This window comes from Gossypium arboreum, chromosome 1 (assembly GCF_025698485.1).
Source record: "Gossypium arboreum isolate Shixiya-1 chromosome 1, ASM2569848v2, whole genome shotgun sequence".
NCBI lineage: Eukaryota > Viridiplantae > Streptophyta > Magnoliopsida > Malvales > Malvaceae > Gossypium > Gossypium arboreum.
The window spans coordinates 1-26,247 of NC_069070.1; the positions used below are offsets into that span (position 1 = coordinate 1).

Below are 26,247 nucleotides of genomic sequence, written 5' to 3' on the forward strand. Positions count from 1 at the left end.
CAAGCAAAAACCATATAATGGGATAAAATATGCATCATAAATGAGTCCTACGCAAGGTTCCATAAAGCCGAGATACTTTTGAGACTACGAAGCATGACAGCAACAGAATGTCGTATTTCAAAGAATACATCTACCTGAACAGACTTCTTAAATCTACCTAGAATTCAAGCTCAACCTAAGCAGTTTCTAAAATCATATTTCATAACAATCTTTGAAACCAAAATTTCATAACAATGCACTCACTAATGAAACTAATAAATATCTGTAAACCGAAACAATTAAAGACAATGAAGTATCACGGCAACAAAATGTAGATCTATGAAGACATCAACTCAAGATAACCAAGTATTCAACTTTAACCTACACAATTACCATATCATATTTCATCATAATGCACTTTTGCAAACAATAAACATTTAGGCTTACCTAGCTGAGGCAGCCCTCTGTTCATGGAAATCAAAGGTATACACATATCCCGTTGGTGCCACAGCCCTTGCAAACGATGTTGTTAATGAGCCACTACCGGTCCCGGATTCAAGAACCAAACAACCCGGAACTACTTCCAAGTACATAATCACAAAGCTAATATCCGGATTTAAGTGGTGTGTAATGCTTGAACCTAATGATCCGGTTAAAAAAAATTTTAAAACAATTCTTAAAATTTAAATTAAATTAAAGTTTATTAAAACTATTTTCTTTTAAAACAATTGCTTCAAAATTAAATTGTTTTGTCAAAAATATTTTACTAATTGTTGTAAAATTAAATTTGATCCAAAGAAAATTTACTTTAATTTTGACAATTTAGAAAACAACAATCAAATAAAACAACACGCATCAATGTTATTCCAAACAAAACCATGAGATTGTAGAGATACCTTGGGTTGATATGAATGGCCGACGTCCTCAAAAGAGAAACCTTCATTTTCTACATAATTAACAATACCAAAGCAAAAGATGAGTAATTCGGATTTTTTGAAAAATAAACCAGTAATACGATTCAAATATGAAACTTTGAAAGAAAACTCTCGTTGTAAGATCAAAAAAGGCAAATATACTGTGTTCTTCATAAGAAAGAAAACAACAAGTGGTTAACATCTTCTAATGCAACACAATAACGACTCGTAACTACTTTGTAATACAAAACAACATTTTCAGTTAAATTGCATCCCTAATTCCAGCCATGCCATGCATTTAGATATAACCTGAATATTTCAATCAAAATCCATTTCTAAATCATATAAGTACCAGCACACAAACAATTCCAACTAAGTTCATCGATCAGCTCCACTGAACTCTTTTAAAGAAAATCTACCCCAATCCTTACCGATGAGTGAAAGCACCTAGCAGTGTGAAAAGAAAACCAAATATGCATTGATCCATGGACGGACTAATATGCACCACCTTAGCACCCGATAAAATGCAAGACTTTTCACGCGAAATATGACCATGTTCTTCTAGTTAAAATTGATGTTAATTGAGCCCAAAGTCTCTTACTTTCGATTCTATTAGAAAACACACAACAATGCCATACAAACTGCATTTTTCCTTGAAAAAAGAAAATCAAACAGCAATTGTATAAGGAAAGTGGCCTTAAATATATTTTAACTGTAGATTAAATGAAAATAGCCAAGTGTTCAAGTAATTGGAAACAGCTATTCCCTGTCCTTAAAAATATAAAAACTGTAGATTAAAGGATATCAACCTCATTTAACACTCAAGATTAAACTTAACAGTAAACAGAGAGTAGGCTTCCCCTAAAACACCTATATCTTGACAGTTCGGAAAATTAGAGCATAACTTTTTCACATTGTCCTAATCAAATTTCCACACCAACCATTAATGATTCGGGAAATTTTGAATTAAACCCAAAACACCACAAGAAGATTGTTCAAAGAATCAAATTCATGCAAACTAATACGATATAAGCCAAAGTCATTAACCAATGGCTGCTTAAATAGAACTCTGTTACTTGAATCACTTGCCACAAAAACAAAGCAACATCTTCCAAAAGCTGCTTAAAATATGAATTACACAAAATCCGAAGCCACTTTTTTTCAGATAAGATGTTATCCTGGAAGACATGAGATTCTTCAAACAGCTTCGAACAGACATTAAGAAAAACGAAAACACTTACAGATGTAAGGAACACACCCTTTTAACCATAAAGCTAGTTTATTAGTCCAAGTAATGTTCTAGAGACCAAAGACTTTAAACATCTATCCTGGATGATTGACTGTAAAGAGATCATCCATCCTATGACAAATTTTAAGTCATAGCTTAGATACTAATGAAGAGTTCTCACTGAAAACCTGTGACAAGCACAGTGTACAATTTGATACCTGGCAACGCAATATCCCTATGCTACTCCAAAATAGTTAAACTATTTTAAACCAACCAAAAGCATAAATTACAAACAAATCACTTTCTGAAATAACAAAGACAAAGAAATTCAAAATCCATTTATGGATTTATAATCCCAATTCACTCAATTGCTTACAATACAAAACAAAAACCCAATTTGGAAACCGATTCAGTCAACCATCCTATGATCGACCCGTAATTCCAAACCAAAAGCTGTGTAACAACGACAATGGCAAAGATTCAAATGAGAAGAATCTTTAGGAGAAGCGGAATAAGGAGTCGAACTGTGAAACAAAGGCATGAATTCTTACCCGGGAGTCGATCTGACCCAAAACCCAACAAACGAAGATGGAATGAAATGCTGGTGTTTTATTGCCGGAGATATGTCAGGAGAAGAGAGATTGAAATCGAGATTATTCATAAACCCTATAACAAAGGAGAGAAGCTTCATTTCTTAGTGGCTGGCTGGCTTCCTTATTTTCTTCCCCTCATTTAGACGGTCCATTTGGTTTGTTGGATTAAAGTCGTCAATGGCCTAGAATTGGCTTGTTGGATTTATTATAAAAAAGCCCATTTCAATTAAAAAGAAACCTCACCGTCAATTTTTTTTAATAATTTATAAGGTTAATGAAAATTTTGGTATATATTCTGGTCACCTGATGATGACACACGGCTTTTCTAATTGATAACACCAGCCCAACCCTAAACCCAAGCTCCAAGCATCAAATCCCCAGACCCTGCGTTCGGATATCCCTGGAATGGGATATACCAAGCCGGGCTATCCTTAAATAGGATACCCCAGAGCCGAGGAATCCCTGCAGTGGGATATCCCTAGCCGGAATAAGTACGACAGGAAGTCCGGTCCAAACACGCAAAAAACTGAACCGGATACATAAAAAACTGAAGCGGGCAATAAAAATACTGAACCGGGATGGGATAAGATGGGGATATCCTTTGAATAGCTTATCCTGAAACGGAATACCAAAGGGATATCCCCAGACCAAAATAAGAATGAAAATTAACCCTGTACTTATTAAAACGTTGTGCAACTATTTAATATCCAATTCTCTGAAGATATTTAAAAACTCAGTATTACTGTTTTCTTATTCCCTCAACAAATAGAATGCAGCTTTAACAGCTTTAAATACACCCAAACGATTTTGAAGAAACAAACAATCCAAAATAAACAAAAAAAAAATGAAGAACAAGACCGACATCTATAGATTTGAAAGACAGAACGAAACAGTGATTTCTAAAGCCGAAAACCAAAAACCATAAGAAAAACCCACTGAAATACAAGTAAAGAAGCATGGATCTGAAACTAAAACAGAGATTCATACCTGATATGCGTCTCCGATGAAGCGGCAGATTTAAAAAATAAAAAAAAACCAGAAATGCCAGAGAAAACTTAGGGTTTCTCTCTCACGAAAACTCTCTTCCGACTGTAGCGTGTGATTTTTTGGCCTGTAGTTACCCAAAGCTAAAAAAGAATGACAGGAAAAAATTGAAAAGAGAGCGAGAGTGAGAGAATTGGCGAAGAAACGAGGGAGCTATGAAATGATTAGATATATTAGAGGATTTAGATTTTGAATGATGGGAAGGAAGCTGCCCTGATAGGAGGTAAGACGCTGGAAAGTGTGGGAGGCGGAGGCAGCGGCAGCGGTTTGTTAGAAAGGACAATAAAGGAGGAAGAGATAAAAAGAAAACAAAAGAAAAAAAGAAGAAAAAAGGACCCATCTAACTAACTAAATCAAGGCCCAAAACAAGTCCAATACGAGCTGGCATCCACTCTGTGTCTTCCTCGTCCAAAAACCTATCAGACTATCCCACTAGGATAGTAAGTTGAAAACAGAGGCAATTATTCCACATCATTAAGCTGAAGTTCTATGGTAAGATCAATATACAAGAGAAGAAAAAAATAGTGTTTTAAAGATACAGTAGGAGCACATTCCCCTCTTTATTGATGCTTGCACAAGCAAAAGTTTATCATTGGGGCATTGGGCAATAATCAGCATATTGTCCATGCATAATAACATAATTAATTTAAATATTCTGTTATTGTTTTTAAACTGAAAAAAAGTTCAGAAAATGAATGGAGAAGCAAAGCATACAAATATTTGGTCAACAACTTTTTTCTCTTTGCGAATCAGATAGCGAACTCAAAACTTTCCCTTCAATGAGATTAGGCTTCAAAGTGTCCACATCTAACGGTAGTATCCCACGTACTCCAAAGGAATTGCCTTCACTGTGTTAAGATTGTCACGTACCACCTATGGCACACAGATGGAAAACAAAAGTCTTTAATTGATCGTATTACGATAAATATTCAACCTCCAACAACATAGACCACAAAGAGACCAATTGTTCCAGTGTGAGCAAAATGAAAAGAAAGCAAAACAAAGCAGAATACCGCAAGCAAAAATCATCTTCAAGCATCATTAAAAATTAGGACAACATGAACCTTTCAAATGTGACCAAACTACCTTCCTGCTACAGCACTCTTTCAGCAAAGTTCTTGCAATACTAAAATGCAAAAGCAATAACTCAATTAAGTTTTACGAACCCTAAAAAACAGTCCAGTTTAGAAATCAGATCAGGGCTTAGGCAAATTAGATTTTAATTGCTAAATAAGCAAAGATCCCAAAAATATAGAGATGCGAAATGCTTTATCCTACAAGAGCACTCACTAATAATGAGCTTAAATCCCTCTCTTATAACAAATAAAACTAAACCGTACTAAAATGCCCCTATAGAAAAACGAGCCTAAGTCAAAATTAAAGTCCAAAAGTGAAGACGCATAAAAGGAAAATAATTAAAAGAAAACGGATGGTACTTGCAACAACAAAATACACACAAACACAAAGGTCATATGCATTGGAGCCTCTGGTAGTGTAAATAAAATCATAAAATCATAAAATTTCAGGCAAAATATGGAGATAACATAATTGGAGGGATATCCATTCATCAATTTTATTAGGCATAACACACAATTTTATTTCCATAACAAATTGTACAAAAGAAAAAAAATCAAAGTCATTCACCATTATAGAGCCCCAAACCCGAGCCAGATTTCACTGTGTCGATGGGGTTGGAGGTTTCCATGTGGTAGTCAGGAAAACCATCTACCATGATCTCACAGATATTATCAATCTCCTTACTCCGACATGGTTGCTTAGGACTCAAGGCAGAGGAGTAGCAAGTTCCGTTTTCTGATTCAGCTTGTGAGACATTTTGACAGTCCCTCATATCATGTAATCTTGAGGGAGGATGTCAGACGAGTTTTTCCCACATTGATGAAAACGAATTAGCAGTCCTGGCCAAGGTGCTGTCAGACATAACTTGAGCTGTATTTAGCATCTCATGAGACTGATTCTGCTGTTTTTCCACTCTCTGGAACATTGATTCTGTAGCTCCAGCATGGTGAAGTTAGTTAGTCACTAATAATTGGGTATATAATACTTGTATGTAAGCATCACAGCTAGGGTCAGCATTCATCATTCGAATCAGGACAAATAAGCATTTAATGGTCCATGTTACAAATGATTGGGTGGGAGCATGAGATTCAGCATGGGGAAGGGAGGCAGGGTTATAGATCCCAAAATGTATAAAATTATAAGTTAATTCATGGTGAAATTATAGTTTTACCCTCAAAATAATGAAATTTTGATTTAATGATTCTAAAAAATATGAAGTTATAAACTAATATAATTAAGAAATTGCATTTTATCTCATACAAAAATGTGTAACTTAGTCTCGATCCCAAAAAAAATTCTGGTTTCACCCCTACGATCCAGAAATGTGTCCATTATAGATATGTTAAATCATTTTCAAGTTTAGAAATTACCCGACTTATTGCCAAAAGAATTGTCACAATCCTCATAGTGGCATCCTTAGCCTAAAAAAAAAAATGAAGAATGTTTGTGCATTCAGATTGATTAGAGGTAATTAAGTTCATATACTATATCATCTTAACAAGTTGACTTTTCATCCGAAAAGGAAATAAGATGACAACCATATATTAAACACAAACTTGAGTATTGTCAGTTTATGTCTAACACTGATTTGTTCAATAATTTAAAGAGTTTTTTTTCTACACTTGGAGAGTCATATAACATATCAATATCCAGGTGTATATTACACATGGATCTTGAAAACAAGTTCTTAAAGATAAAAAAGGAAATTGGAAGCAACATAAGTAACATGGAGCTACCAAGTTAAAACATACCCGATAGCACTCGCAATACTATTTTAGGCATTTTGACTTCTTGTATTTGCATCCGCTTTTGTGCCTGGCTGATGGAGTGTTCATCAAGTTTTCATCACCCTGACATATTTTCTCATGTCAAACACTTAAGAAATTACATAAATTTAAAGGGAAAAAAAGTTGTTTTCGGTTTGAAATGAAATATAGGTGAAACATTTTGAAAATGGCAAATGTTATATGCATTTGATTATTTGACTAAAACATATGTCTTATTAATGATGTGTATATTGATGTGATTGAATAAAATGAAAGTAGACACTGTATAAAGTTTTTGAGCACCCTCTGAACATTCGGGGTATCATATTCCAAACATTTTCTAAATACATGAAGAAAACTTAAAAGAAAATTAAACATACCGATCTCGGGTATATGTTTAAACCAAGTCCGAGTAACATAGTACTTAAGTGAAATGTTCTGTCTCGCATGTGAACTTACAGTGTCAAACATCTGGATCTTCTACAGTTGCAGCGTTTACAGGCTTCAGTCTCATCTGGGAATGTTTCTCTATTCCTGAATTCAATAAATCCCACAGCTAAGAAATCAATGTGAAAATCATTCAAGTAAAAAAGATTATGTAAACTTGCCTCTCCCTTTTTGAGCTATCTTGGGATTTGGAATCTATTAACAATCAAGTCATTACTGGCATCCTCGTCAAAAAGATCTGAGAATAGTAGGAGGTAGAGAGAAGCCCATGCTGCAATTAAAGCATGGAAAGTTGAAAATCCCCTGTACAAGATAAGGCTATCTAGATCAATGTTGCAAAGAATTTTAGGAAAGGAAGTTATATTTTGAACAATTTTTTATACAAGAAAAAGGAAAAGAAGAAAAGAACATAGGACAAAATTGCACCGATTGTTCATTCCACTTTTTCTTTATCACTTAGTTTTCCATATCCTTTGAAACAAAAAGGGCTGATAAAACCTGTTATATCATAGACTTGCAAGAATAATATCGAACATATTTAGAACTTAAATAGAGGGAGAGAGACTATCTCAAAACAGTATTAAAAGGCTGTTACTTAGAATCGAGGGTTAGTGTCAGATATAATATAAGGATGCGTCCAACATGGGTATACTAAACCTTTTAAAGTTCTTCCATATATTTAGATCATCATACTTTAGAAAAAAAAAAAAAAAAAGAGAAGAGTCTAGGTACATAGTTTAAAAAGACAGATAACTCAATAAGTTGCATTAATCTCGAAAACATTTCAACTATCAAAAATACCAACAAATAGACCCAGAAAGAGAAGTGAAATTACCTTTACCATATAAAAAAAAAATTCTTATGCAGCTACTCAATTTACTTCTAAAGCTAAAGCCAACTTATGATATTTAATGATAGAATTGCATTATGTTTCCAATGCATGATTCTTTTGTTTGGAAAGTTCAAATACTCCCAATGTAAGAATATCTAAATATGAGTATCAGAAATTAGATAAATATGTACATTCTGTACTCTAAAAGTGAAATGTGAATTCTGATGTACTGATGACAAATCTAATACTGCAGTTCTAGGCAGTCCTAAATAGATTAACCTAAGATCAAGTGGTTTAAATCTAATCTTCAGGGGGTTTCGATAATTTCCCTAAATACTCCACAAACTTTGGCAACTTAGAACAAACCTAATAAAGTACTCCAACTTGGGCATGGACAGCAAATGTAGATATGGACAACTTTGACCCAAAATTCAAAGATACAGGTCCAAAAGTGGAACCACTACCAAGGTCTTTTAGTCGTCAGTGTGGAGCTGTCTTATCCTAAGTTTCCCAAACCCTTTTATGCTTCATTTGAGGTTAGAATCTCGGGAAGGCAGGTCTTTTATGAGTGTTAGCACAATTTAGTTGCATCATTGTTGGTGCCAAACCATTTTTTTCTCAACCAACCTATTCTTCCTCTCTGTTTTAAGGTACTATTCACGGTCATTCTCTTTTTCTTAATTGCCAATTTCAAAGCCTATTCCTAAATATTGGATAAAAATAAATGGTAGAAACTGGCCGAATATGATTCTAAGCAATTTTATACTACCATAACTATTACCATTCCCAGAAAAGAAAAAAAGCTACCTATGGAGCTAATCTATCAACAAGATTTAGGAACAAATTTTAAGTAACACGAACTAGATAAGGCTGAGGATGGTTTACCGAGTGCCAAGATTAGAGTGTATTGAATTTATAAAAGATGGAAATGAAAAAGAAGATTAATAAAAGCCATTGAATTTGACCGAAATCTACGAAGAAGAAAGAGCTGAAAACTATTCCAATCCACCAAAAATGTCGTTGATGAAAGCAAAAGCATATTGGACTACTTACTAGTTTGCAGATGATGATGCCCCAAAAGCATGATGCGAGCCAATAAAATTCTTTAGTTGAAAATGAGCGCAAATCCGCCATACTGCTGGTAGAGAAAGACAGTGTAAGACGAAATTGAATCAAAGACATGAGCAAACCTATCTGTCAGAAAACAACAGTTGCAAAGTCCTGTTCAAAACAAATATTTACCATAGGATATATATAAGAACATCATACTAGTAACTCAACCAAGTAAATTGAACAACAGTTTAGCAACAAGCATAAGAAATGGATAAGCAGATACATTGGTTGGAAAACCATATATGCACACAACCATTTCCCACGGGCGTCGGCTCTTTGTCCTCCAAGCACCCCTCCCTATTTCCCCATTGTGCTGTCTTATTCGACGCAGTGGGTTTAATCTGCAATTGGGCAACATTGCCGTTAGATAAATAGTTCAAACTGCAAACTGTTTGGTCAGCTTGAATTTTTTACTAGAGAACCTCATATCAAAGGAAAACAACTGCAAGCTGATATTATTTAAATGACTTAATAAGCCACATAGATAGTAGCATCAATTTGTTCATGGTAAGTGGTAACGAATCAAACATGAACCAGAAAAGAAACTACACGGAAAATTTGAAGGGAAAAAAGCGAAATTTGAATTTAAAGATCCTAACCAAGTAAACATCGAGTTACAATGGAATTACTCAGATAAATCTCAAAGGGTGTAAATACGAATCTAATAAAAGCCTTGGAACATGTCATGTACCATTCAAAACACTCGAGTGAGAAGTACAGAATCATAAAGCTGAACCTTAAGAGGTAAAATTGGAAAAGATATCTTGCCAAAAAAGAAAATATCTATCTTTGACAGCAAAAAAAAGAAGCATTAGCATCCATAATGTTGAGATAAGAAAGAAACACGGTGAGGATGAGGCAAAATATTAATATAGGAAGAGAACAGTAGAATCAGACCCGATATAGGTGTGGCCTTTATGACGAGGGCTGAGAGAGATTAGCAGATAGCAAGCGAAGAACCCTTTTCCCGGCTTGCCCTTATTTTCATTTCCCGGTTCTCTTATTTGTTACTGATTTTCAACTTCAAGATCCCGGCATTTGAAGTCTTCTGTTCGTGACTTCCTCTGCTTGAAATAGGCATTGAGGGATTTCGAGTCTCCTTTCTCGCTCCTTTTTCTCGCTTCATTGCCGCCTGGGGCAATTTTCCCCTTTCTCATTTCTCTCCAATTCACTCACAGCAGAGCAAATGGACTTGAATTTGAATGTAGTGGAAGTTATTTACTCAAATTTAAGACAATTAATTTGGGGAAACCGATTAAACAAGAATAGGGTAATAGTGCATTTTACCCCTTTAATTAATCTTTGAGATTGTTGATGGGAACACCAAAATTAAAGTTTTTATGCTTAAAGGGTATATAAATCGTACAAGAATGTTTAAATTTTATAGTTCAGATTGTGAGATGGGCACATATATTGACCAGAGATCCACAGCCTAAAACACTGAAACAAAAGTCCAAAAATACCAGCCCAAAACTAAACCCAGGCCCCAAGCCTCAAACCCTACACCCCAAATCCGGATATCCCCCGAATGGGATATACCTAACCGGATATCCTTCATGAGGATAACCCCAAACCGGGATATCCCTGGAATGGGATATCCCCAGCTGGAATAAGTACGGCAGGTAACCCGGTCCAAACACACAAAAAATTTGAACCGGATACCAAAACAGCTGAACCGGTCAATAAAAATGCCGAACCGGGATAGGATATGATGGGAATATTCCTGGAATAGCTTATCCCAAAACGGGATATAACAGGGTTATCCCTGCCGCAGAATAAGAATGAAAATAAACCCAGAACTTCTTGTTATGCACGCTTTGATCACAAATCTTTGTGCGCAAGCCAAGAGTCATGCACATCGCAGTAGACATGTTTTATGATGCAAGTAGTAACCATATGACATTAAGATTATATCTATACATTTTCAATCACTTCGATATTTTCCAAACGCATAGAACCTAAAAATCAAGAAAGTACCAACCATTTATTTCTGAGCAAACCAAAAAAAAACCACACCACAAGTCTCAGTGTTCACAATAACATACATGCTATGATTAATCTCTCTCTATATATAAACCCCTGCATTCTAGGGTTTAAGATATTAGCATCTTAATATCTTCTTGTATCTGTAGACACAAGAAAAGGAATACTGAATCACATATTTTGCAGTTAAATAGTTCAATGTAAAATTATCCTTTGAACGTGTTAGGGGTACATAAGTGTTGACTGCAGAACCATCTCAATTCGGGCATTACAAAATAATGGAGGAAAAAAAAATAACAGAAAAATGGGTGGGGACACATCTAAAGTAAAAAGGTTTCTTCAAGCTTGATTACCATAAAAGATTATCTGTCAAAGAGAACCAGATACATGATAGCTGGAACAATGTTATGCATGCTACAATGCGTTGTGCAACATTATCCCTTGTCAAAAAGAAGAAAAAATAGTTGCAAGTGAAAATAACTATACAATGTTACTCTGTTATCTCGGAAGTCAGACAGACATCTGCAAAAAGCAAAAGCTTTAACTAGAGGCATGCTGTTAGGGTTGAAACAAATAGAGCAAATTAGATCCCCTGCCATGTCATTAAGTGTAGTTTTAGAATTCAAGCTTTCTGCAGAACCCCAAATCAATGACCCTTGATCTCCCAGTGAGTTTAATAGGAGCACCAGGGCAAGTATCAGAAACCCCATTTAGGCAAGGAGCTGAAGCGGGTGTCTTACTACCATCAGATCACATTCTATATTTGAAAATTCAGTAAGAAAACCCTCAGCTTGGTTTGAAACGATAACTTCCAAGAGATTTTCATAAACAGACTCAAACATTTCTTCATCTGAAATAGAATCTACAGCAGTTCTATGGTTTACAGAACCCACAGTTCCAACAGAGATGTTAAAATTTAGGCGGCGTGCAACAGTTATCCTCATTTCATCAACATATTTCCTGTAGGAAGGAGCAAACACCATGCATTCTGGGCCAGGAGCAAATGGGTCGAAAATACCATCCTTTGGGGTTCTAGGACTACTATGGTTGACAGAAACCATTGACTCTTGGTTTATGGTGGTATCAGGATCAAAGTGAGGATGATTTTGTGCTTTCTTCACTTCGGTGGGTGGAGAATTAAATTTATAGGGGAACTCTCCAATTTCTCTGTTCGCATCAGAGGTGATAGGCCCTAGAGAAGATTCCTTATTACCTTGTCTAGTAGTTGCCGAAGGATCAATAATTACCCTATTAGTTTCGTCTGTGCAGTTTTTAATTAACTTGGGAGAATTTTTGCTGGCACAATTTCCAGAATCCATTGATCCAATCATAAAACAAAGCCTAGGCAGCTGCAACGAAGGGAATAATAATATTATTATTATTGAAAAAAAAAAAGCCAAGAGGAGAGGTCATGTTGGCGAATCTTGAAGACCGCAGATGAATAAGAAATTCTAACCCTATTCCCAACCCTAAAGCACCATTTCAAAACTAAGTTTTTGTGTTTTAAACTACATCCTGTTTTCGTTTTTAGATGTAAAAACCCTAGATTCAAAAGTAACACTAAGGCAAAAGGAAAACAGAGGATCAAATATGCAAAGATGAGCACAAGTCAAAATCCTTCTTTCATTTGAATTAGGAAATGCAACACAGGAATTTTGTACTCAACCCAGAAAGCAGAAAATCCTAATAATCTTAGAGTATCAGAAAAGTAAATTAATGAAAAATACGAGAGAGCTATTTCATTTTAAGTCACAGAAACCCTAGAAAAAAAAGTCTAACAAAATCAACGAGTGTATAGGGACAATAGTAAAGACGAATAAAAAGAAAATGCTTACTTGAGAAACCAAGCCGAATGCTGAAGGCGAACAGAAACAGTAGCAGCAGCAGCCGCGCAGCAAAGAAGGGAATAAAAGTGGTAGCACTATCCTCGAAACCACAAAGCTAATGTTCTGAAATTTTTAATTTCCTAAGTACTTCCAGATTGGTAGGATCGGCCTCCTGAGCGCGCATCATTGCTGCAATAGCCTGTACAGAGATATCTAATCAGTGAATTACATTTTTTTCTACAAAGTCAAATATTTGGACCCCCAATAAAGACCACATTAAACTGCAGATGCATTAATCAAGAATAACAGAAGTATAAAAAGGTCTTGCATAATCCATGTAAGTCTCAAGATAATGACAAGCAGACACATTAATCATCCAAAACAATTTGCAATAAATGTGAAACATTACACTTCATAGGCTTGATAAACAGCCAGGCAAACACTGCAGCCTTAGATCTGGTACTCTGACTGAAGCCTCGGGCCACTAAGATAAACGTAATACCAATCATATTGCAAACTTCAATGTTTAAACGAAAAATAGCTCCTTCTATCCCTTTCCAGTAGAAGTTTTCATATATAAGAAATGAACATTGCATGGTACACCAACATGGCTATATCAAGCCAGCAAAAGAAAGAAAAAAGTAGCCGTACAAGAAAATAGATCCTTTGTGTTCAAAAGGTTTTCTTGCTTGCTTAATCAATAGGTTGTTCTGTTTCCTAAAATATGATGGTATTCACAGGGCATGAGACAAGATTAAAAATGATTTAGATTTAGGTGGAATAGAAAGGTAAATGGTCAACCTTGCCAGGCAAAGAATCGTAACCAAAGATGCTGAACAGATGGCTGAGCTAGACAAGCAGTCACATCTCTTAATAGAAATTCTTGTAGTATTAAAGAACACAAAAACAATGTCTTTTGGTGTAAGAATACACACGAACTAAATCCAACTCTGACAAACTAGAGCAAAGTGGATTACCTGCTGGTCATCATCATTTTCAGCATGGGTTATTCCTAGCAATCTCCAACCTTCAGCATTCTCAGGATTTTTCATAATTTCAGCCTCTAGGGCAAGCACTGCTTCACTCAAAAGTCCTTTGCTCAATAGCTCTTGACCTTCTTTTAAAGGATTTTGATGACCAACATATGGATTCATATCAGAATATACAAAGACACCCCTTGAAGCGTCCGACCGCTGAGGAACCTACAAGTTTTCACATCCAAAACATTCATGTAGAATTAAGAGAGGTTATAAAGTGAACTTCTTCAAGGCTACTAGACTTACTCATCATATGAATTTGCCCAGTTATCAGACCAACTATCTCCCAAAGCCCCCTCACCAACTTGACGACCAAATTCTTCTACCCAGTCATCAACATGCAACTTTGAGAATTCATTGACCCATTGATCATCGACAGACTCTTGTCGCAATCTTTCAGCACCAAATTCCTTGGCCCAATGGTCAGGTCCACGGAAAACCTATTAACCATCAAGTCAAGAACATTTAATAAAATGAAGAAAATTAGAATATTTCAAATAAGAATAAGAGCTTCGCACAGTTTAAGAGTCTCAAAATAATACATAACACGCAGAATCATTAGTTGCACTTTGTATCCTGAATAAACAAATCAAAACACCCTAGTTGTTCTCATACAGTAGCAGACTCCTCAGCCCATTGATCAGGTTGAAGAAAATCAAAGAACCACCAACCAGAGTAGCAGATTCTGTATAATAAGAACATTTATACAAATTACAATGTTTTTAGCTGGTTTAACACCAAACAGAGATATACAATTACAAGAATCATCAGTGACAGTTTATCTTCTAACTTAATATAATCAAACAATGTTTGAATTTTGAAGGTCTCCAGGAAAAGAAAGGGGGATTTGATTAAGTTGTTGATATTAACACACCATGATGACAACAAATTAATTCGCACGTATGAGCATGACATTTCATGAAACTAAGTTCTGAGTAGTGATTATCTACAAAAAACCCATCGTGAAGCAACATATCAAGCATGCAAATGTAAAACATGTTTCTTTGCCCAGGCTTTAAAATCATAAAGGCCCTCACTTGGTTAGATATAACCAAAAGCATTTGTTTTTAAAAGAAATGGTAGCTGTTAAAAGCCTTTATGAAGGTTCTTACAAAAATGTTACTAGATATTGAACCTCGTAACATAGGCACACAAGAAAAGGGAACGTGAAAGAGATTCAAATGTTAAAGCAGACTATTCACTAGGAAAATGAAACATTAAAAGACGACTTTCCTATTAAATCTTCTAAAAAACTTCAAATAAGCATATATCTAAAGATAAACATCAAACACAACTTTTGAATTTTTAGATCACCAGAAAACTTTCAGTTAATGAACAAAGTACTTACTGGATCTTCCCAGGTGATTCTGGCTTGACATTGGGGGCCACTGCATTGTCAGTGGACTCTGGCTGTACACTAGTTGTTACAGCACTATCGATGGACCCTCAATTCACACCATGGATTCCTGCACTATTCACAAACTTGCATTAGTTTTTAAATTTGGCCATTTTGGAACCACAGAGTAAAGGCCAACTTCAGCTAGAAAACATAGGTAAAACCCCTTAGCTCTCTTATTTTCACAGGGCATTAGACAAGATTAAAAATGATTTAGATCTAGGTGGAATAGAAAGGTAAATAGTCAACCTTTCCAGGCAAAGAATCATAACCAAAGATGCTGAACAGATGGCTGAGCTAGACAAGCAGTCACATCTCTTAATAGAAATTCTTGTAGTATTAAAGAACACAAAAACAATGTCTTTTGGTGTAAGAATACACACGAACTATCCAACTCTGACAAACTAGAGCAAAGTGGATTACCTTCTGGTCATCATCATTTTCAGCATGGGTTATTCCTAGCAATCTCCAACCTTCAGCATTCTCAGGATTTTTCATAATTTCAGCCTCTAGGGCAAGCACTGCTTCACTCAAAAGTCCTTTCCTCAATAGCTCTTGACCTTCTTTTAAAGGATTTTGATGACCAACATATGGATTCATATCAGAAAATGCAAAGACACCCCTTGAAGCGTCCGACCGCTGAGGAACCTACAAGTTTTCACATCCAAAACATTCATGTAGAATTAAGAGAGGTTATAAAGTGAACTTCTTCAAGACTACTAGACGTACTCATCATATGAATTTGCCCAGTTATCAGACCAACTATCTCCCAAAGCCCCCTCGCCAACTTGACAACCAAATTCTTCGGCCCAGTCATCAACATGCAACTTTGAGAATTCATTGACCCATTGATCATCGACAGACTCTTGTCGCAATCTTTCAGCACCAAATTCATTGGCCCAATGGTCAGGTCCACTGAAAACCTATTAACCATCAAGTCAAGAACATTTAATGAAATGAAGAAAATTAGAATATTTCAAATAAGAATAAGAGCTTCGCACAGTTTAAGAGTCTCAAAATAATACATAACACGCAGAATCATTAGTTGCACTTTGTATCCTGAATAAACAAATCAAAACACCCTAGTTGTTCTCATACAGTTGCAGACTCCTCAGCCCATTGATCAGGTTGAAGAAAATCAAAGAACCACCAACCAGAGTAGCAGATTCTGTATAATAAGAACATTTATACAAATTACAATGTTTTTAGCTGGTTTAACACCAAACAGAGATATACAATTACAAGAATCATCAGTGACAGTTTATCTTCTAACTTAATATAATCAAACAATGTTTGAATTTTGAAGGTCTCCAGGAAAAGAAAGGGGGATTTGATTAAGTTGTTGATATTAACACAACATGATGACAACAAATTAATTCGCATGTCTGAGAATGACATTTCATGAAACTAAGTTCTGAGTAGTGATTATCTCCACAAAACTCATCGTGAAGCAACATATCAAGCATGCAAATGTAAAACATGTTTCTTTGCCCAGGCTTTAAAATCATAAAGGCCCTCACTTGGTTAGATATAACCAAAAGCATTTGTTTTTAAAAGAAATGGTAGCTGTTAAAAGCCTGTATGAAGGTTCTTAAAAAAATGTTACTAGATATTGAAGCTCGTAACATAGGCATATATGAAATGGGAACGTGAAAGAGATTCAAATGTTAAAGCAGACTATTCACTAGGAAAATGAAACATTAAAAGACGACTTTCCTATTAAATCTTCTAAAAAACTTCAAATAAGCATATATCTAAAGATAAACATCAAACACAACTTTCGAATTTTTAGATCACCAGAAAACTTTCAGTTAATGAACAAAGTACTTACTGGATCTTCCCAGGTGATTCTGGCTTGACATTGGGGGTCACTGCATTGTCAGTGGACTCTGGCTTTACACTAGTTGTTACAGCACTATCGATGGACCCTCAATTCACACCGTGGATTCCTGCATTATTCACAAACTTGCATTAGTTTTTAAATTTGGCCATTTTGGAACCACAGAGTAAAGGCCAACTTCAGCTAGAAAACATAGGTAAAACCCCTCAGCTCTGTTATTTTCTGTTGACATGAACTTGAGTGGAAACAAACACTGGTTAAATTCGCAGTGGGTTTCCGATGACATAAAGCTCAGTATGGATTACTGAACAGACCAGAAAAGCAGTGTCAATACTGCTGATATTACTGAAACAAAAACAGAATTCCAAATTTATCAAACCGCACTTGTACAAGGACAGTGGCCTTAAATATATATCAACTGTAGATTAAATGAAAACAGCCAAGTGTTCAAGTAATGAAAAGTATTCCCTGACCTTAAATATATATAAACTGTAGATTAAAGGAAATCGACCTCATTTAACACTCAAGATTAAATTTATCTTTACTTGTTAAACTTACCAGTAAACAGAGAGTAGGCTTCCCGTAACATACCTAAAACTTGATAGTCCAGAGAATTAGAACATAACTTTTTCACATTGTCCTAATCAAATTTTCACATCAACCATTAATTCACTGATTCGGAAAATTTTGAATTAACCCCAAAACAGCACAAGAAGATTGTTCAAAGAATCAAATTCATGCAAACTAATACGATGAAAACCGAAGTCATTAACCAATGGCTTAAAAAAGGAAAAGTGACCTTAATTTTGTTAGTTCCTTCTCCTTGGCAGGATCCCCTATCTTAAGTTTGTCTGCTTGTACAAATGTAGACGGTCTATGAATTAAGTAGATTTATTTATCATGCAGTTCTAACTGCTAACTCCATTAAATAGAAATCAATGTTACTTAAATCACTTGCTGCAAAAAGAAGGCAACATTTTCCAAAAGCTTCTTAAAATATGAATTACACAAAATTCGAAGCCATTTTTTTTCTGATAAGGTGCTATCCTAGAAGACATGAGATTCTTCAAACAGCTTTGAACCGACATTAAAAAAAACAAGAACATTTACAGATGTAAGGAGGCAAAAGACAAAGTTAAGATTCATACTTGAAAATCAGTCTACGATGAAACAGGAGATTTCGAAAATCACATAAAATGAGAAAACTTAGGTTTATCTCTCTCACGAAAACTGTTTTCCTACTGTAGCGCGTATGTGTTTTTTTTTTTTTTTTGGCCTCTCGTAACCCAAAACTAAAAAATAAAGAGAGAAAAAAGTTGAAGAGAGATAATCGAATCGAGAAACAAATGGGGGATGTTTGTTTGGCCTCTGGTTACCCGAAGGTAAAAAAGAATGAAAGCAAAAATTTGAAAAGAGAGCGAGAGAACTCTGGAATGAAATGATGGGGAAGGAAAGGGATTTGAAAAGACACAACGGGCATCTTCTTCTCGGAAGATTTTTTAAATCTCCGATGTATATTTAATGCTCTTTTTAAATCCACAGCCCCAGACACTGAAACAAAAGCCAAAAAAACCAGCCCAACCCTAAACCCAAGCCCCAAGCCCCTAGACCCCACACTCGGATATCCCCAGAATGGGATATACAACGGCGGGGTATCCTTACTGAGAATATCCCCGATCCAGGAACCTTCTAGCGGCTTACCTACGATTAATGGCCAGCTTCCTTCCCATCATTCGAGATTTAAATCCTCAATTATCTATTCAATCCATTGCTCCCCATTTCTTCGGCGATTCTCTCTTGCTCTCGGTCACTTTTCAACGTTTTCCTGTTATTCTTTTTTAGCTTTGGGTATCCACGGGCCAAAAAAACACATGCTATAGAAGGAAGAGAGTTTTCGTGAGAGAGAAACCCTAAGTTTTCTCTGGCGTTTCTGGTTTTTGTGATTTTTGAAATTCGCTGCTTCAACGGAAACTCATTTCAGGTATCAGTCTCTTTTTTAGTTTCAGCTCCATGCTTTTTTACTTGTATTTCAGTGGGTTTTTCTTAGGGTTTTTGGTTTTCAGCTTTAGAAATCACTGTTTCATTCCGTCTTTCAAATCTACAGATGTCGGTCTTTATTTTTGGATTGTTTGTTTCCCTCTGTTTAATATTATAGCTTTTGTGTTATTTTCTATTTCTTTCAAGTCTTTGCTTAGCAGAATACTAATTGCCTAAACAAAAAACATCCGTATGTAAATTGTTTACTGCATCTGTGTTGGCTTGATTTTAGTTCTAGGAACCCGGTGGGAGTTGTGACGCATGTAGAGTTTGTTTGGTAGTTTTTCTGGATGGTAATAACATGTCTTTTTAATTTGTTGTGAGTTGTGACATTCTGTTTCTTAGTTTTTTCAAAAAGTCTGTACTTTAGTTTAAAAAAATAATAATAATAATCTAATTGGGATGCTTGTTGATATTGATAAGAATTGGAGATTTTAACCCTCAACATTTACACACTATGACAACATTGAAAAAAGAAAATCAATATGTGAACTGATTGTCTGGGTTTGTTCTTTTCCTTTGATTAACATAGCCTTGGGAGTTCAAATTAGTCTATAAGATGCACTAATTTTTGGACTACCAATTTCTATAATTTAATGGTATGTGGCTTGCAAAATATGTTCAATGCTGCTTTACAATTTGCTACACTTTGATCATAATGACTTTCTTTTCCTTCAACTTTGCCTGTAACATGCTTGGTATTGTTTGTTGTTGGTTAACTTGAAACATATTTCTTATTGTTTTTTCCTAATCATTCTCTTTTACGGTTCTCTATTGGTTATTTTCTATAAGACTTGGCAATGGTGTTTTGGCATTTCCCAGCTTTAGGAGGTCTGGAGTATGTAAATAGAGAATCATGCCTGATGTTTTTTATATTACTGCTCTGAATTGGTTTTGTTGATACAATATAAGAATGTGGCAAGAAGGTTGGAGGCAGTTCACTCGATGGGCCGAGAGTTGTAACTGGTAGTAGATAGATTGGTCCCCTCTTGTTATGAGGTTTGAGGAGAGTATTTAAGGGGAACACTTATAAGCCATGTGTCCTTGTTTTATTGGTGGGCTTGTTATTCAAAGTGGGTGCCATATTAGGGCGGCTATGTGATTTGATGTAACGAGGATAAAGAGTAATGTCAACAGAGTGGTTTAGCTTGGCGTGACTAGGCCTTGGGCAGAGGGTGGTGATTAGCAGGGTTATTCTGTTTGGTGGGGTTGTCCCAATTGATGAGGTCTGGTGAAGGTATGTTAAGTGAGGATATGTGTAACAATTGCCCTCAGTTGAAGGGAAGGTTATAAAGTAAGCTTACCTGAGACAAAAAGTATTAGTGAAGTCTCTATGTTCCGGGCAAGTTCTGTCTAGAAAATTTTCTGCCTACTTTGTTTCGTAAAATTGGAGGAAATTTTTGCGAAGTTTGTGATTTGATTGTTCTTGTGAAATTCGCACACGGCCTTGAAGGCAAGGTGTAAACATTCAAATGTGCAAGGTGTTCTTAGAATCGCTATTTACCTAAAAAGGTTAAATGTGCCTGAAGAGGCTTTGTTTTTGAAAAGTTTAGTTGTTTGAGAAGTTGAAGTATGCATTGAAGGCTGTGTCTAAGAAGACGAAGTATGCCTTGAAGGCTAAGTGTCTTAGAAGACAAAGCATGCCTTGAAGGCTAAGTATTTGAGAAGACGAAGTTTGCCTTAAAGGCTAAGTGCCAAAGAAAATGAACTATGCCTTGAAGGCTGTGTTTAAGAATAGAAAGTATGTCTCGTAGGTTAAGTGTTTGAGAAGTAGAAGTATGCATTGAAAGCTAAGTTCCTTGAAATATGTGCTTGAACATTGCACAATATTTTTCCCTGAAAAACTTGTAATTACTTGTATAATTGTACCTTCATTGAGTTATGCCTGAAAAGGTTGAAAGGTACTCGCCAATGGAGTATGCTCATGATATTTATCCCTCCAAAGTTTGAGGAATGTCAGTAATTATTTATAATATGCATAAGTTACACAATGCTTATCCTTTAGCTAGGTATGCATGGAAGTGAGCTTGGCATATGCGGCGATTACCTTTCAACCTAACTGTGCTGTTAGTGATTTATATTTATATTAAATATACACAAATTTATATTTATCACTGCCCTGCTTCAGAACTTACTGTGCGGTTTACACAAATTTATATTAAATATAATTTTTATATAAATTTTTCACCTGATGCAAAAAGGCAAGAAACTAGGGTTAGTGATTATATTTATAGATGAATGATGAAATAAAGAAGAGCCGATTGTTTGTTTTGAGTTCTCACTTAACCTGTTTGCCTCCGGCATCTTCCCTCATGGCTTCGGAGAAAGAAGCTGCTCTTGCTTCTGCTCCCTCTGATTCTCCTACCATGTCAGCCCAGCCCTATGTTTCTCCTTCTCCTTCTATTCATCAATTTCTTCTTTTAGAAAAGAAAGAATTCTTTTTTTAAGAATAATTCTCGACAGTAAATTTTCCTTCCCTTTTCACTTTGATGTGAATTAGCGGGATCATTCCTTCTCATTTACTCTTTTTTTTTTTTTTTTCAGATTTGACAAAATCATCAACAAGGAAATACCAGCTACCGTGGTGTATGAAGATGATAAGGTTCTGATCTTTTTTCTTTTTCTTTTTACTTCTGATTTTAAATTCTGCTGATTCAGTCACTGCTTATTTGTACGCTGGAAAGATCTTTTAGAAATCAGGCTTTTTTTTTTTCCTTCTTGAACTATGGCTTGATTCTTGCAACAGGTGATGCTCATTTTATATATAAATATTTTTTTATTTGTTTCTTAAAACAAATTTCCCTCAACCAAATTCTGGTCGTGACCTGGAACTTGGTCTGGCTTTTAACAATTCGAAAGGCACTACTTTTGACCTCTTCCATTTTTATCTTAAAATGGATAGAAATGCAAACACCCCATGCCCTTATAAGTTGGACAAGATACGTCGTCCTTGTGCATTTTGACAAGTAGCCCGTTATTGGCCTAAAGTAATGCATCGAGACTTGTGGGGTAACACATTCTAAGTTAGAATGAGAGAGTAGAGGTTCATTTGTTTGTCTTAAGAGCTGTCTAGATAAAGGGCTGTGTTTTTTATGTTTGTTTAATTTATTTTCACTAGTGGTCTTGCTAAGGGTAATAGATGAGAATTTGTTGGAATTTTGAGGGATGCTTATCGTATTTAAGAGGATGGATTCTAAGGAATGAACGTGGAAGTGGCCTTATGCTTTGAAATTATTAGGTTCATTAATTGGATCAGTCAGCTGGTCAAATGTTTTCAGGGAAATGAGATAGCAGATGTATTAGGTAAGGTTGGCATTTGAAGGGAAGTATTTTCATGGCTTGAGGGTGATATTTGTTCTTTTTTATTGAGTTCTCTGTGCGATTATTGGTATTTCCATGTCCTGGTGCTGTCTGTTCTTACTTGGTGTTTGAGTTTTGGTAGACTTGTGCTACTGATGTTTTGGGGTGGTTTGTTTAGATGGGACGGTTTCGTGGTTTTTGGATCGGGTTCGTGTTCTTTTTGTTCTGGGCCTATGTGGCCATTGGTTTTTTGCGACTTGGGATAGTTGTCCTGGTTTTTTGTGCTGTGATAATGGTCATGGTTTTTGGGTTTCTGTTTAGTTCCTGTGGCTTGTGATAATTGGCATGTTTTCATAGTTTATTCTCCTCATTTTCCTTTTTTTGTTACATTTCTTTCCCTTTTATTCTCTTCTTTATTATGTCTGTCTCATTTCAAATTTTACCTCTTATATTTTTTAGCTTTTTTGTAACCGACGCCCGAAAGAACTCAAAGACACATTATACTGTGATTTTCTCTGCCGTTTCTGTTTTTGGGATTTTTTGATTCCCTTGCTTCATCAGGTATGAATCTTTGCTTCAACATTGTCTTTTCCGCTCTCTCTTTGAATTTATGAATTATGCTTTTGTACTTGTAGTTCCAAAAATATGGTGCTTAGAAATACATGAAAATTTATTTCATTCAGAGTTAAACAGCTTCACAACTAGGAATAAATAATTGCATATGACTTTAAATCATAATCAACTTCTTAAAATAACACGCACTGATATACGTGGACCCTTTGTTGTTAAAACTTTTAAAGAAGAAAAGCATTTTATCACACTTATTAATGATTTTCCGTTATATTATTCTACCTATGTGCTTAATGAAAATTTCAATCAATAAATGTTCTTGAGGTATACATTAATGAGGTTGAAAAACAATTAATTAGGAAAGTGAAAATAGTAAAATCGTATAGAGATGGTAAATATTATGCACGACAACAAGTCTATTAATTAGTGATAAATATTCTATATTACGCTTAAAATATTTATATTATACATTAATGCATCATTATCTTGTTTAAAATTTATACTATACAACTTGTTTTTGTAATTTGTTACATCTAGTCCAACAATTTCAAGATTAATTAGCATGATTCAAATTAATATTCCAAAAATTTTGTATCTTACCTGAGTATTTATATTATGATCACACAACTGAAAACAAATTAAATATTTCATGTGTTTAATTTAACCAAAATATAAAATTTATATATGCAATTAAATCATATCCAAATCTTATACAATATTTATATTATATCAAAATACCTTCATAATTTTGGAATTGGCTTAATAACAAATTTAGTCACTAACGTTTACATATTTTTGTCAAAATAATTATAATTGTATTTTTAGCCTTTTTGGCTATTAATTTTTTTTTCTTTTCAAACTGTTTTTTTTTGGCTATTAATTTTTTCTTTTTGGATGATGTGGAATATTTTCAATGAGATGTAATTTATTACTTAGGTGATCCAATAAGATAGTTACATGTGAAAATAATGAAATAAATAAATTATCCATTAAATTAAAAAATAACTCCTAATTTAAAGATAATAAATGTAATTATCTAAAAAGTTTCAATATGAAGAATGCATGCATTTGTTTACTAAGAGGTTTAAAAAATAATTAATAAATCAAACAAAAAAATCTTGAATGTGTGCATTCATTTTGAAATTTTTTAGATAATTAAGTTTATTATTTTTAAATTAAGAGTTATTATTTTAACTTTATGAAATATTTATTTATTTTATTATTTTTCATATGTAATTATTTATTGGGTTATCAAAGTAATAATAAATTACATCTCATTAAAAATATTTTACGTATGAAATTCTACATCATCTCGTTAAAAATCATCAAATTTTTTTAAAAAAAAAAATTTAAAAAAAGAACAAAAGTTGATGGTAAAAAAAGGCTTAAAATATAATTAGAATTATTTTGACAAAATATATAAACGTTAATCACCGAATTATCATTAAGCCTTCTGAAATTTATCCCTTTCTACTATCAGAATGAATTTTCCATTTTCAATTTTTTTTCCCCGGTGATGGTGTTTGGGCCTAAGCCCAACTATAACCCAAAGATATAATTTCGACGCCAGCGCGCAAGATTGACGTAGAAGAAAGATGAGTGCCGAAAAAGAATCCTCTGTCTCTCAACGTCGCTTGTCCTGCACTAAATGCTTTGACGCGCTCTGGTTTTGCTATTGTATTCCTCCCTCTCTCTATTTTCCATTTTTTTTTTTACCAATTTCAATTTTTTTATATGAATTAATTCGATGTTGGGCAGCTCCGGTTCATCAATTGCAACAGTATTACAGAGAAGGAGTTTTGGATAATTGCTATGGAAAATGGAGTGCTCTTTGGGATTGTTTGTATTTGAAAACCAAGCCCTCTTCTCAACTCCAGGTTCTTTTTCCTCTTTCTTTTAATTCTTTTCCGATTTAAAAATATTGCAAAAAGATTTAAGGAAAAACTATTATTTCAATTTATATTTAATTTGTTAATAAGCTACTTAGTGGTTGCCTTATGCTTAAATTGTGGTTCATAAGCTAAAAGCTGATTGGAGAATGGTCGAAGATGAACTATCAACAATTATAAATGTAATGTCTCTTTCAATTTGAGCAGCCATTGATCACAAATCTCAATTTTAGTTGCGAGTGCCATCCATATAAGATATCAAGTTCTACTGAGAAATCCTAATTGCTTGGGATGAGCTTGTTTTCAATTGTAATGTTAAACTAGGTCTTTCTGTAGTATCCTAAATCTTCCATATTTTTGGGAATTGTAAATGGTGCCCTAAATCTCTGAACCATAATGAAAAAAAGATAGCATTTTCACTTTTAGGGTTTACATATCAATAACCGACTAATCGTAATTTTATTGTTATGATTCGCATGCTGTGAATTCATCTCTTCAATAATGAATTAATGAGAAGTTCCAAAATGTTTAGTTAAGTTCAAAACTGTGTTATACGGATATGTGTCCTATATGAGTATACTTATTTTTTTAGAGTTATTTCTTATATTTGGAAGCGCATACCCTTTACACATGTTTGAATTGTGTTGAACAAGGCTTTAGGGAAATGAAGGGGCTGAGTAAGAAAACATAGCATGTCATTTTATGAATGCTAATGATGATAACGTTCATGTAAACGGAACGATGTCTAGGAACTGTAGAGAGGTTTATTGACAGCCCAACTATTTGGTTTTTCCATGTAGAAAAAACTTAAATTGCAGTTGCATTTTACCTTTGCTGTCTGTTCCCCAATAATGAACTGGTCCTGCTGAAAACAGGAAATTCTGGAGGCTCGCGAGAAAGCTGAGTCTCATATTTGGACATTTCGGACACTCGAAGAAGCACAAGCTTATTGGAAGCAAGAATTTGGACATTTAAATGGTCGAGAATCGAAATAATCGAAATAGACTTTAATTAAGCTGCATGTGGCAGACTTACAGCTGAGTTTTCTTGTTTTTTTCCCCTTTAAGTTCCAGTTGTTACCTTTTAACTATTACAAGGTACCAAACGTTACACCACCTTCGCAAGACCAATTTCTTTAAGTGCATGTGAGTCTTAAATTCATTGATTACCTAGTTGTTTCAAAAAGTTGCATCCTTAATCTGAAACATCACATCATCGCCACTAAAAAAAACGAAGTATCTCTACTCTCAATAAGCTTGAAACGTGTGAACTCCTTTATCACCTATATATAAACCTCACTACAACGCCTGAAAGGAGGACCAAGGCATTTAACCCTTCTTCACCAACCAATCTCGACCCGTCCTTTAAAATAGCCC

General features: G+C 34.8%; 2 protein-coding genes and 2 long non-coding RNA genes across 18 annotated transcripts; 1 reads left to right on the plus strand and 3 right to left on the minus strand.

Moving 5' to 3' along the window:
- Positions 1 to 473: 473 nt before the first annotated feature.
- LOC108451807 (uncharacterized) lies at positions 474 to 7,123 on the minus strand. Of its 2 annotated transcripts, XR_001866296.2 has the most exons (7): positions 7,061 to 7,123; positions 6,587 to 6,685; positions 6,206 to 6,256; positions 5,403 to 5,765; positions 3,702 to 4,631; positions 876 to 925; positions 474 to 619 (listed from the first exon to the last, which is right to left on the minus strand). It is a non-coding gene; the product is annotated as an uncharacterized LOC108451807 (long non-coding RNA). The 2 variants fall into 2 exon arrangements; XR_001866297.2 differs by lacking the exon at positions 6,206 to 6,256 and having other exon boundaries at positions 7,061 to 7,122.
- Positions 7,124 to 7,209: 86 nt separating this feature from the next.
- LOC108451809 (uncharacterized) lies at positions 7,210 to 10,370 on the minus strand. Of its 3 annotated transcripts, none has more exons than XR_008279890.1 (4): positions 9,891 to 10,370; positions 9,247 to 9,334; positions 8,934 to 9,015; positions 7,210 to 7,351 (listed from the first exon to the last, which is right to left on the minus strand). It is a non-coding gene; the product is annotated as an uncharacterized LOC108451809 (long non-coding RNA). The 3 variants fall into 3 exon arrangements; XR_008279887.1 differs by having other exon boundaries at positions 8,934 to 9,101; positions 9,217 to 9,334; XR_001866298.2 differs by having other exon boundaries at positions 8,934 to 9,334.
- A 927-nt stretch (positions 10,371 to 11,297) lies between these two features.
- LOC108466425 (peroxisome biogenesis protein 5-like) lies at positions 11,298 to 18,546 on the minus strand. Of its 5 annotated transcripts, none has more exons than XR_008279904.1 (9): positions 18,224 to 18,355; positions 17,067 to 17,184; positions 15,965 to 16,158; positions 15,659 to 15,883; positions 15,188 to 15,305; positions 14,086 to 14,279; positions 13,780 to 14,004; positions 12,812 to 13,001; positions 11,298 to 12,325 (listed from the first exon to the last, which is right to left on the minus strand). XR_008279904.1 is itself a non-coding variant. In XM_053025439.1 (5 exons), exons 3-5 carry the CDS (start codon positions 15,833 to 15,835, stop codon positions 13,953 to 13,955), a joined length of 423 nt encoding a protein of 140 aa, XP_052881399.1. In that variant the 5' UTR covers positions 15,836 to 15,883; positions 15,965 to 16,158; positions 17,067 to 18,240; the 3' UTR covers positions 13,908 to 13,952. The 5 variants fall into 5 exon arrangements, 1 of the variants encoding a protein (XP_052881399.1); XR_008279900.1 differs by having other exon boundaries at positions 17,875 to 18,240; XR_008279901.1 differs by having other exon boundaries at positions 15,965 to 16,403; positions 17,067 to 18,546.
- Positions 18,547 to 18,921: 375 nt separating this feature from the next.
- Positions 18,922 to 25,986, plus strand: LOC108451806 (adenylylsulfatase HINT1-like). 8 transcript variants are annotated; one of them, XM_017749494.2, is made up of 6 exons: positions 18,922 to 19,056; positions 21,657 to 21,714; positions 22,872 to 22,973; positions 24,463 to 24,659; positions 24,741 to 24,859; positions 25,747 to 25,986. In XM_017749494.2, exons 4-6 carry the CDS (start codon positions 24,578 to 24,580, stop codon positions 25,864 to 25,866), a joined length of 321 nt encoding a protein of 106 aa, XP_017604983.2. In that variant the 5' UTR covers positions 18,922 to 19,056; positions 21,657 to 21,714; positions 22,872 to 22,973; positions 24,463 to 24,577; the 3' UTR covers positions 25,867 to 25,986. The 8 variants fall into 8 exon arrangements, with proteins under 8 accessions (XP_017604983.2, XP_017604985.2, XP_052881418.1 ...); XM_017749496.2 differs by having other exon boundaries at positions 24,553 to 24,659; XM_053025458.1 differs by lacking the exons at positions 18,922 to 19,056; positions 24,463 to 24,659 and adding an exon at positions 20,704 to 21,178 and having other exon boundaries at positions 25,747 to 25,802.
- Positions 25,987 to 26,247: the final 261 nt, after the last annotated feature.